General features: G+C 39.2%; 1 protein-coding gene across 1 annotated transcript in view; it reads left to right on the top strand.

The window, feature by feature from the left end:
* Positions 1-12,838, top strand: part of GRM7 (glutamate metabotropic receptor 7) — a 489,509-nt gene that overhangs the window by 152,450 nt on the left and 324,221 nt on the right. The window contains exon 2 of the mRNA XM_077821561.1: positions 11,955-12,171. Coding sequence (XP_077677687.1) covers positions 11,955-12,171 — 217 coding nt within the window. The remainder of the gene's footprint in view (positions 1-11,954; positions 12,172-12,838) is intronic.

A 12,838-nucleotide genomic window follows, 5' to 3' on the forward strand; every position in this document is an offset into this window, starting at 1 on the left:
TGTTGATGCAAGGAGACTGATGCTGCATTTCCAAATCAGATAAGTTCAAGAGACTTTATCAGGTTTTTTTTATAGTCAGGAAATCATATCAATAAAACTTTTATTAGGAAGTTGAAAGTGAAATTATAACAAACTGAATTTAATAATACCCCAGTGGAAGCTTGTTAATATCTCAATAGGTACACTCATGCATTATCTTAATTGCACATGATCCTTAGTGAAAATGCCTTTTTTGAAGTTTTGTCACAACTGTCCTTTGTCAGGTGCCATCATTTTATTAAACTTTTACTGTGTGACTAAGTAAAGGGATGGCATAATTCAATCACCTTAAAGTAGCATGGCTGTAATATTTTTTGTAATGCCACCATTAATATGCATAAAGAAAAGGAGTACTTGTGGCACCTTAGAGACTTACAAATTTATTTGAGCATAAGCTTTCATGAGCTACAGCTCACTTCATCGGATGCATTCAATGGAAAATACAGTGGGGAGATTTATATACATCGAGAACATGAAACAATGGGTGTTACCATACACACTGTAAGGAGAGTGATCATTTAAGATGAGTTATTACCAGCAGGAGAGGGAGGGGAGGAGAAAACCTTTTGTAGTGATAATCAAGGTGGGCCATTTCCAGCAGTTGACAAGAACGTCTGAGGAACAGTGGGGGGAGGGAGGAAAATAAGTTTTACTTGTAATGACCCATCCACTCTGTCATAAATGTAAAGGGAAGGGTAAACCCCTTTAAAATCCCTCCTGGCCAGAGGAAAAATCCTCTCACCTGTAAAGGGTTAAGAAGCTAAAGGTAACCTCGCTGGCATCTGACCAAAATGACCAATGAGGAGACAAGATACTTTCAAAAGCTGGGAGGAGGGAGAGAAACAAAGGGTGTATCTGTTGGTATGCTGCTTTGCCGGGGATAGAACAGGAATGGAGTCTTAGAACTTTTAGTAAGAACTTAGAACTAGCTAGGTATGCGTTAGATTATGATTTCTTTAAATGGCTGAGAAAAGAATTATGCTGAATAGAATGACTATTTCTGTCTGTGTGTCTTTTTTGTAACTTAAGGTTTTGCCTAGAGGGATTCTCTATGTTTTGAATCTAATTACCCTGTAAGGTATCTACCATCCTGATTTTACAGGGGTGATTCCTTTACTCCTATTTACTTTTATTGCTATTAAAAGTCTTCTTGTAAGAAAACTGAATGCTTTTTTATTGTTCTCAGATCCAAGGGTTTGGGTCTGTGGTCACCTATGCAAATTGGTGAGGATTTTTACCAAACCTTTCCCAGGAAGTGGGGTGCAAGGGTTGGGAGGATTTTGGGGGGAAAGACATGTCCAAACTACGTTTCCCAGTAAACCCAGTTAGAGTTTGGTGGTGGCAGTGGTTATTCCAAGGACAAAAGATAAAATTAATTTGTACCTTGGAGAAGTTTTAACCTAAGCTGGTAAAAGTAAGCTTAGGAGGTTTTCATGCAGGTCCCCACATCTGTACCCTACAGTTCAGAGTGGGGAAGGAACCTTGACACACTCCCAGTCTCTATTCAAGCCTGAGTTAATTGTATCCAGTTTGCAAATTAATTCCAGTTCAGCAGTCTCTTGTTGGAGTCTGTTTCTGAAGTTTTTTTGTTGAACAATTGCCACTTTTAGGTCTGTAATCAAAGTGACCAGAGAGATTGAAGTGTTCTCCGACTGGTTTTTGAATATTATAATTCTTGACGTCTGATTTGTGTCCACTTATTCTTTTACGTAGAGACTGTCCAGTTTGACCAGTGTACATGGCAGAGGGGCATTGCTGGCACATGATGGCATATATCACATTGGTAGATGTGCAGGTGAATGAGCCTCTGATCGTGTGGCTGATGTGATTAGGCCCTATGATGGTGTCCCCTGAATAGATATGTGGACACAGTTGGCAACAGGCTTTATTGCAAGGATAGGTTCCTGGGTTAGTGTTTTTGTTGTGTGGTTGCTGGTGAGTATTTGCTTCAGGTTGGGGGGCTGTCTGTAAGCAAGGACTGGCCTGTCTCCCAAGATCTGTGAGAGTGATGGGTTGTCCTTCAGGCTCTTTGCAGAATGGGAGAGTCAAAAGGGGTGAGAGGAAAAATGGGAGTGGGTGAATGAAGTTGTAGGCTCAGTGGGATTATGCAGAATCTGAATGGTTAGTATCCGGAACGGTAAAACAGAAATTCCTAATTTGTATTCTGTGAGCCCTTGCTGATGCTCCACTGAAAGCTTCCTTATCTCAGGGTGCTAGCTCTCTTCATTGCTTCCAGCTGGGAAATACATAACAGAAGGGAGGGAAAGATGAAATATGGAGGAAAAGTGAACCCTCAACAGACTAAAAAAAACATTTTAAAATACATAAATTAGGGCTGTCAATTAATTACAGTTAACTCACGTGATAACTCAAAATATTAATTGTGATAAAAAAAATAATTGCAATTAGTTTTAATTGCACTGTTAAACAATAGAATACCAATTGAAATTTATTAAATATTTTGGATGTTTTTCTACATTTTAAAATATATTAATTTACGTTACACCACAGAATACAAAATGTACAATGCTCATTTTATATTATTTTTATTACAAATCTTTGCACTGTAAAAATGATAATCAAAAGAAATAGTATTTTTCAATTCACCTCACACAAGTATTGTAGTGCAATCTCTTTACTGTGAATATGCAGCTTACAAACATAGATTTTTTTTTGTTACATAACTGCACTCAAAAACAAAACAATGTTAAATGTTAAAGCCTACAAGTCCACTCAGTCCTACTTCTTGTTCAGCCAGTTGCTAAGAGAAGTTTGTTTACATTTATGGGAGATAATGCTGTCTGCTTCTCATTTACAATGTCACCTGAAAGTGAGAACAGGCGTTTGTGTGGCACTTTTGTAGCCAGCATTGTAAGTATTTACATGCTAGATATGCTAAACATTCGTATTCCTCTTCATGCTTTGGCCACCATTCTGGAGGACATGCTTCCATGCTGACGACACTCATTAAAAAAATAATGCATTAATTAATTTGTGACTGAACTCCTTGCGGGAGAATTGTATGTCTCCTGCTCTGCGTTTTACCCACATTCTGCCATATATTATAGTAGTCTCGGATGATGACCCAGCACATGTTGTTCATTTTAAGAACACTTTCGCTGAAGACAAAATGCAAAAAAAATACTAATGTGAGATTTCTAAAGATAGCTTCAGCACTCAACCCAAGGTTTAAGGACCTGAAGTGCCTTCCAAAATCTGAGAGGGATGAGATGTGGAGCATGCTTTCAGAAGTCTTAGAAGAGCAACACTCTGATGCAGAAACTACAGAACCCAAACCACCAAAAAAGAAAATCAATTTTCTGCTGGTGGCATCTGACCTAGATGATGAAAATGAACATGTGTCAGTCTGCACTGCTTTGGATTGTTATTGAGCAGAACCCATCATCAGCATGGGCGCATGTCCTCTGGAATGGTGGTTGAAGCATGAAGGGACATATGAATCTCTTGCCCATCTGGCACATAATTATCTTTCAACGCTGGCTACAGCAGTGCCATGTGAACGCCTGTTCTCACTTTTGGAAACATTGTAAACAAGAAGTGGGCTTGTTTGTCTGAGCAACTGGCTGAACAAGAAGTAGGACTGATTGGACTTGTAGGCTCTAAAGTTTGATATTGTTTTATTTTTGAAAGCCGTTTTTTGTGCATAATTTTTACAGTTGTAAGTTAAACTTACATGATAAAGATATTTCACTATAATACTTGCATTAAGTGAATTGAAAAATACTATTTCCAGAGGTGAAAGTAAGCTGGTACGGGCCAGTACGGTATACTGGTGAGAAAGTGGCCACCAGTACGGGCCAGTACACAGCCGACAGTACACGGGCCGGGCAGCGCTGAAGGGCTGGCTGGAGGAGTCTGGCCCCAGCCCTGCCCCTTCCACCTGAGGGTCTGCCCCTTCTGCCCGCCCCCCCCACCCCGCACCTTGTCCAGGAACCTGGCTGCCCTTTGTACTGGTAAGTCCTTTAAGTTACTTTCACCCCTGACTATTTCTTTTATTTTCACAGTGCAAATATTTGTAATAAACATAAATATGAAGTGAGCACTGTACACTTTGTATTCTGTGTTGAAATTGAAATCAATATATTTGAAAATGTGGAAAACATCCAAAATATTTAAATAAATGGTATTTTATTATTGTTTAACAGCGCGATTAATCATGATTAATTTTTTAATCGCTTGACAGCCCTAACAAAAATACTTTCCTAATACTGGTTTATCATGTATGCAATGGCCATAGTTGCCACATGGGTGCTACAGTATGGCAAATAGGACAAGACATTAATGTTATTAAGATGTGGATTGCATGATGGAAAATCTTAGGAACTCCACTGTGAATTCATTTTAGGAGATCATGCTGTGCCAAAAATTACTTGATGTTTAGAATAGATGTCTCTCCTTGCTTACTCTGGGATGCACATGAGTACATTTCAGACCCCTGGATGTGAGAATCATAGAATATCAGGGTTGGAAGGGACCTCAGGAGGTCATCTAGTCCAACCCCCTGCTCAAAGCAGGACCAATCCCCAATTTTTGCCCCAGATCCCTAAATGGCCCCCTCAAGGATTGAGCTCACAACCCTAGATTCATAGATAGTTAGGTCAGAAGGGACCATTATGATCATCTAGTCTGACCTCCTGCACAACGCAGGCCACAGAATTTCACCCACCACTCCTACAAAAAAAACCTCACACCTATATCTGTGCTATTGAAGTCCTCAAATTGTAGTTTAAAGACCTCAAGGAGCAGAGAATCCTCCAGCAAGTGACCCATGCCCCATGCTACAGAGGAAGGCGAAAAACCTCCAGGGCCTCTTCCAATCTGCCCTGGAGGAAAATTTCTTCCCGACCCCAAATATGGCGATCAGCTAAACCCTGAGCATATGGGCAAGATTCATCAGCCAGATACTACAGAAAATTCTTTCCCAGGTAACTTGGATCTTACCCCATCTAAAACCCATCACAGGCCATTGGGCCTATTTACCATGAATATTTAATTACCAAAACCATGTTATCCCATCATACCATCTCCTCCATAAACTTATCGAGTTTAATCTTAAAGCAAGATAGATCTTTTGCCCCCACTACTTCCCTCGGAAGGCTATTCCAAAACTTCATTCCTCTGATGGTTAGAAACCTTCGTCTAATTTCTAATCTAAATTTCCTAGTGGCCAGTTTATATCCATTTGTTCTTGTGTCCACATTGGTACTGAGTTTAAATAATTCCTCTCCCTCTCTGGTATTTATCCCTCTGATATATTTATAGAGAGCAATCATATCTCCCCTCAGCCTTCTTTTAGTTAGGCTAAACAAGCCAAGCTCCCTGAGTCTCCTTTCATAAGACAAGTTTTCCATTCCTCGGATCATCCTAGTAGCCCTTCTCTGTACCTGTTCCAGTTTGAATTCATCCTTCTTAAACATGGGAGACCAGAACTGCACACCCTGGGTTTAGCAGGCCAACGCTCAAACCACTGAGCTATCCCTCCCCCCAGTTAGGTGTATGTATAACAAACTGATTGTGTATGTTGGTCATCAAGGATCAAATTATGCCCCTTGATGGGAGAGCTGTGCTAGATAATAGAGTAGGAGGTGCACTGCTAACTGGGCCTGGTTGGAGCCACTTTAGGGAGGACAGTGAGCAACTACGCACCAGCGTAATATAGTCTAGCACTTCTGTCCCCGGCCCTTTATACTGTAGTGCAGTGGTTCCCAAACTTGTTCCGCCGCTTGTGCAGGGAAAGCCCAGTAGCACGGGCTGAGGGACGTACTGGCTGCCGCTTCCAGCAGCTCCCATTTTCCTGGAGCAGCGAACCGCGGCCACTGGGAGCCGTGATTGGCCGAACTGCGGACGCGGCAGGTAAACAAACCAGCCCAGCCCAGCAGGGGCTCTCCCTGCACAAGCAGCAGAACAAGTTTGGGAACCACTGCTCTAGTGCACTTTCAGGCAAAATGGCTGTCTCATTCATAGAAGTGAGGGGGTGGAGAGAGGAGGTGCATTCTACAGAAATTTCCCCTAATGGCCTAGCCACGCAGAGTCAACTTTGTATCAAGTTTGTATTCCATTTGTCTTTTAGTTGCAGTTCTGCTTTTAGAAGAGGTTTTGATGTTTCAAATTGTAGCTTAGTAGATCATGGAAAACATCTAATTTCTACAGTGTGGTTTTATTCTTAGCATGTTTTCTGTACAGACTCTCATTGTGCCTGTTATAGAATATCCTATGGTGTTCAGTGTGTTCAGTAAACTCCGCTTCTCAGAACAGCTAAATGTTGTAAAGGGATCGAGTAGAGAGAACTGTTCATTAAAGGAAAAAATTAAACAGACTCATGCTAATGTCCAATATAAAAAATAAATTACAACTCTTACTTAATCATTGACTTATGCAATGTAATCAATTTCAATTTTCCTTTGTTATTTTAAGCAGAATGCCATCTATGAGGAACATCTTAACCAGTTCTATGTAACATCCAATGAAATACCGCAAATACAGAGTGACTTTATAAAAATCTGACACTTCATTGTGGGTTTGATCAGCATTTCTCAAACTTTTGAATTCTTGGTCCCCTTCAGAAAAATGAAGTCAATTGTACTTCCTTGCCACTTTTCCATATGATGCTGATAAAGGCCTGTGTGTCTTATTGTATACATCACAGTGGACCCTTGTGCCCCCTATCTTTGGGACACACTGGGTTGGATTGTGCCTGTCTGTTGCATGCGTGCACACTGAGGGATATGGAGGAAGGTATAATAATTTTTCCCCTGTGCTTTTCCAGGCTGTGAAAAGACCAGCAGGAACTGAAGTCCTTGTGCTTGCAGAGCACAAGTCTGCCACCAAGATACAAGGGCTGTTCAGAGAACAGACTTTTCATGATGTGGGAAATACTGACATTTCAAAATTAGTTTCTGTTCTGAATGAGAATGGAAAGTCAAAATACCAAAAAAAAGGGTAATGGAAGAAAACATTCTGAAAAGTTTCAAGTCCAAAACGATGCAATGAAAATTTTTGATCAAAATTAGCCACATTGTCATTTTGAATTGACATTTTGGCATAAAATGTATATTTGTTTTTTTAAGCAGTAAAAACAAAAAAAGTCATGTTACCATCATAATGAAGTGAATACTATCACTTTGATTCCAAATACTGTTTAAAACTGTAATTTTTGGTTCAGTTTCTTGCCAGAGAATTGAAATTTTTCATTAGAATTGACATTTCTTTCATTAAATAGCAGGGCTGGAATGAAAAGACACTCTAGTTGTTCTTGTTAAATTGTTAGGAAGAGGAAAGAAATGAGGAGTAGTTCTTTATTTACTTGATAAATATGCATCATTTGATCCCTGCTTAGAAGAGTTCTGGATGAGAATCCTTGAAGTTAGCTAAATTGACATATACCATAGATTTAAGATTGGGCTCTAATGCTGGGATGGTGTTCCATATACATTATACATGGCTTATAAAATAGATTTATGAGCCCTTTTTGTGAATTATCTGATACATTTTTGCTTAAACAAATTCTGTCTTCCCTTCAGCCTTTCTTCTCTTGCTTCTTAAATCCTTCAGAGAAGTCACTGGAATGCTGGCATCCCAATGATTCCCAGTGCAGCAGGGTGTGATGTTTCAAACCTAGGATCAAACAGGTCCGTCAATGTCTATTAGCCAGGGTGGGCAGGGATGGTGTCTCTAACCTCTGTTTGCCTGTTCTGAATCTGGTCAGAATCTGGGAATGGGCAACAGGGGATGGATCACTTGATGATTACCTGTTCTGTTCCCTATGGGGCACCTGACATTGGCTACTGTCAGAAGACAGGATACTGTGTTAGATGGACCTTTGGTCTGGCCTAGTATGGCCGTTCTTATTCTAAAAGATGTTTTTAAAAGTGAAGTATGGGCGGAGAGGGTAGTACTAACTTTTTAGGTAAATGGATTGGTCAAGATAGACAAAAGCTTCCCTTTGATTTTCAGGTAGACTCCAGAGCACATTAGTTGTTACCATCTAATGGCTCTTAGTGGCATAGGTGAATGGTATTGGCAGTCTCCAAATGTCTACATCACAAAATGTGATCAGAACTGACACTTAGTGATACGATTGTAGGTGGTTTCAGCAAATAGCCTAAGGACTGATTGTATCATGCAGAATAAACTTTCTCATTCCTTAAATGTTGTCCCTAATGATCAAGATTCATTAACAGTGGTGCTGCAGGGTAGCTTACACTGCCACTGTCTGAGTTATCCTGCATTGGATATTTGGGTGGTGGGAGAGGCAAGTCAGCATCTTTTCTGAACACTAAATTCACATTTACCAAACTTTGAACGCTGTGAATCTCCTTGTATAGGAAGTAAAATGGCCATTATTGGAATGTTAGATCTGAACCCCCTTGATTTTTCCATGGGCATGTGGATCTGAATTTCAGGATTCATCGGTAAAATTAAGGCCCTATTGATGTCAATGAGAACATTCCCATTGACTTCTGTGGGGCCAGAATTCTACCCCATATATATATATATAGTATACTGTTCCAAACCCAGAACCTGCACCTTTTCTAGTTCTGGTTTAGGCATGGTTGAAATCTCACAATATTTTAGTTCAAGATGGTAGAGAATGGCTGATTTCATTAAAGCTTTGCCATTTTTATCTGCAATCTGATGTGGACAGGTTCATTGAATCCAGATGTGAAACCTACATCTGAAGTGGTCTCAGAATAGAAGCATAGACTCATCCTAATTTGAATCCAAACACTACCTTCTGGGGCCATCTCCAGTGAGGAAAAAATATATTATGAATTGTCATTAAAACTTCAAAACAAAATGAAATGGCGCTTAATCTTATGAGCCCAAAAAGTTTGTTTAAACTCACTAGAGACTCTTAAAGAGGAAAATAGAAACTTAAATGTTCTATTTTCATTACTTCTTACATAAGACTCGATTTTTCCATCTTAATACCACCCTCACTCAAAACAGCACAATACCACTGTGACAGAGGGTTCCTGTTTCAGTTAAAGGGGGATGTGTCCACTTAGCTGAAGCCAGAATATTGTCCATAAACATATCAACAGTTATTCCAACAGTTAAGCATCTCATGTATCTTATTCCAGGGATAATTTGTAGTTCAAGAGTCCAGTTCTCTCTGGCCTACAGCTGTCACCTTTTTAATTATTTGATCTCTTAATAAGATAGGCCTGATTTTTTAAAAATTCAACAGCAAAAGAAATAATATATTCTATAGGTTTCAGCTGACTTGAACAGCTGTTCACTTTGTACATCTGGGATGCTGACTGTGTGCAGGGAAAGGAACTTGGGAATAGTAGATATCCTTCCGTGGTACAGGTAATGGAATGGAAGTGCTGACCTATTGTACAAAGTTGAATTGCAATGTTCGCAGTGCATATTAGACCTGGCTTTTATTTTTTTTTTCTCCTGCTACATTAAGAAAATCTTTCTAAAGTTCATGTCTTTGTTCAACATTCTTAGACATTGTGAAGGAAACTGTATGAATAACAGGGCTGGTTTTAATGTTGTAACTGCTGCATGCAGATTGAAACAGACAGGTCTGATTAACATTTCATAAGTGAGAAAAAAAGATTTTGAAAGCAAAAGATTTTTTTAAATAATGAAAACTTTGGGCAAAATTCAGTGAAGTCTTGCTCCATATAGGAGTGAAAAGTGTATCCTTTGATTTTAGTTAATAAACATTTACTGTCAATTTGATACATACATTAGGATTCCTTTTGTTCACACATATCTGAATATGTAAGATACACTTTTTAACCTCTATGTATTTTACATTAACGGCACTCAGCCCATTGCGCAGTTGTTCAGTACACAATATTGCATATTGGACCAGACTTTAATCTGATTAGTAGTGTGTATACAATGCCATACCATTGTCCACGGTTAACTATGCTTTCCTGATACCATCCTAATAGGATGACAACTGAACTGAGACCCAATGAAATAAACTCTGTTTGCAGCACTTTACAGAGTGGGAAAAGAAAATCCCTCTTAATAAGCCAAAGAGAGCACTCCGGTCACCTTCACAAAATTGCCAATAGCTGTAAGTGTAACAATACTATCAATGCAGGTACCTGGAGTAATCGTTAGGGTGCAGATCTTCCAGTGGTGTAAATTGTCATAAATGAAGCTATGGCAATTTATGTCAGCAGAGAATCTGCCTGTAGATATCTCCTATAGTCAGTGTAAGGAATACTGCTGAAACTGATGCAATAGATCTATCGATCTAAGGAAACCCTGGCAAGTCTTTATGGGTGACCACTATCTGCAGCGTCCTAGCTCTTGACATACTAAGCCTCAGATTTTTGAAACTAGTCTTTTAAAGTGCATGACCAAACACTCAACATAACAGAAACGAAAGGCAGAATACTACAATGAAGAATTCATTTCTCTAACAGAGGTAGCAATTTCTATAAACCCAGTGGAAATTTTAAGCATTTTTTTATGGTTAATAATTTATAGCAATGAAGAGTGAGATTCGGCAAGCTCTTTGCATACAGAGTTCTTACTAATTTCAGTGGGAGTTCTGCGCAAGGAGCATAGGTAGGACTAGGCCCAGACTTCTGTGGAATGGAACTAAATGGCTGCTCATTAAGTGATGTACCTCATAATGGGCTACATCAGAGAGGTATTTGAAGCATTATATGGTTCAGCAACTGTTGGGATTGTTAACACTTTATGTAGTTTCAGTAAATGTATATATCTGCTGGCTACTTTATTGTTGTGCTGCTGTCTTTCCATAATTATCTAAAGGCATATTTGGGCCCTTATCCTGTAAGATTGATTCTTGGAGAAGTTGAGTAATTCTCAACTTCCACTGATCTCACTGGGAGTTGAAGGAACGGAGGCTTTTCCGGGATTGAACCCTGGGGTGTATAGTATTGTTCCCTCCTTTGAGATGGAGAGAAGAGCAATATATATTGGTAGGAATGCTTTTGTAAAGATAGAAGATGACTCTCAGAGCATACAGAATATACCTGTACTGTAGCATGAAATATTGATGTTTCTGCAGGCTGAAACCATCTTAAATTTATTACAATGCTTGGGCATGTGGTGAGTCCTCCTCTCTCAGCTGAACTTCAGGATCCCAAATGGCTAGATTCTAATGCAATCTGATTACTAGTAAAATGGACATGTACACAGATGGATTCTGTTCACTGCTATGTTTGGCTATGGTATCCTCAAGGGATGATTTAAATAGTTTGATTTGAAATAGCTTAATCCCAAAAAGATACAAGAACTCAGAGGGAAGCTTGGAAGAATCATTATTTTTAAATGGTTCTACAATGGTTTTCTTATGAATGAGCCACTTGTTTTAACTTGGAAGCTGGAGATCATGGCTTATTAAAAAAGTGTCACCCTTTCAACCTCTGCCATAGGAGAGAACAGAACTGTCAATACGAGACTGTAATATCTAGGGTCTGATTTTGAAAATGTCAGGTGCAAAACTGCAATTGCATGGACAATATGTGCATACTAATATGGCTCCATTTACAAATTGGATATCTGTCGATGTAAATGAACAGTTAGATGAACAACTGGCCATTTGTATATGCCGCACTTGCTATGCACAGGCAACAACAAGTAATTCTGTGTGCAAATTAGTCATTCCGTAGCACAACTGACATTTTTGAGTATCAGTCCCTTAAAAGTGCAAGAGAATTTTCAGAAAGAACAGAAAATATTTTAATTCACTGATTACTTTTCTTGTAATTTGTTCACTCCCTATGTAATTTAAGAGATGGATTATTTGATTTGTACTGAAATACTGATGGAGAAAGGAAATAACAGATGGATGTGGGGTGGACTAACAGAGATTCAGCTGAAGCTAACGCTAGAAATTTGGTGAATTTATGAACATATTATTTACCAATAACTGTTTTTCTCCCCTACAGATTCCCCAGATCAGTTATGCCTCAACTGCACCAGAGTTAAGTGATGACAGGCGCTACGATTTCTTCTCACGAGTGGTCCCTCCAGATTCCTTCCAAGCACAGGCAATGGTTGACATTGTAAAAGCTTTGGGGTGGAATTATGTGTCAACGTTGGCATCTGAAGGAAATTATGGAGAAAAAGGCGTGGAGTCCTTCATGCAGATTTCCAGAGAGGCAGGTAGGCAAAGACAGGATTGTATGGATTGGATAGATATTTATGTGTTACATGTTGTACTATTCTTCTCCGAACTGAAATTTGACTCGAAAATTGTTCGACTTCTTCATAATTCCTCAGTAATGGCTCCCTTACTCTCTCATTCTTAAACTGCTCATGGGGTTCCAGAAACAAAGCACTCAAGGGTTTGAAACTTGAATGGTTTTCGTGCACGGTTGGAGAAAATATAAAATACTGAATTGCTTCTGGTATTCTAGTGGAAAATATTATATTATGATGACATGGTACAAGACAGATTTTTAAATACTGAGCTTTTATCTCTACACAGCTAGAAGTTCTTTGAAGGCAGAAAATTATTAGACACTGACTCAGGTCATATTTTACCTGTCCACCTTTCAAGCAGTTATGAGATATTGTATCAATTTTCTTCTTTGTCATTTCGTTTGGCAAATTCACTGAGGAAATCCATTCTCTTCTATTTGAAGGGAGGAAGCTTACTGGCCTGGGGAGAGAGGTCAAATGCATTTATTCAAGAAAAAATACTTCAGGGCATAGGAGTATTTGGGGCCCAGGGCATGTCATGATGTTTTGGTGCTAGGATTGCCTATGACTTCAGTTGCTGATGAAATCACATTCCCCAAAGTCCAGCTAAGAAATACTTCAAGGAAGA

Source organism: Eretmochelys imbricata, chromosome 7, assembly GCF_965152235.1.
Source record: "Eretmochelys imbricata isolate rEreImb1 chromosome 7, rEreImb1.hap1, whole genome shotgun sequence".
NCBI lineage: Eukaryota > Metazoa > Chordata > Testudines > Cheloniidae > Eretmochelys > Eretmochelys imbricata.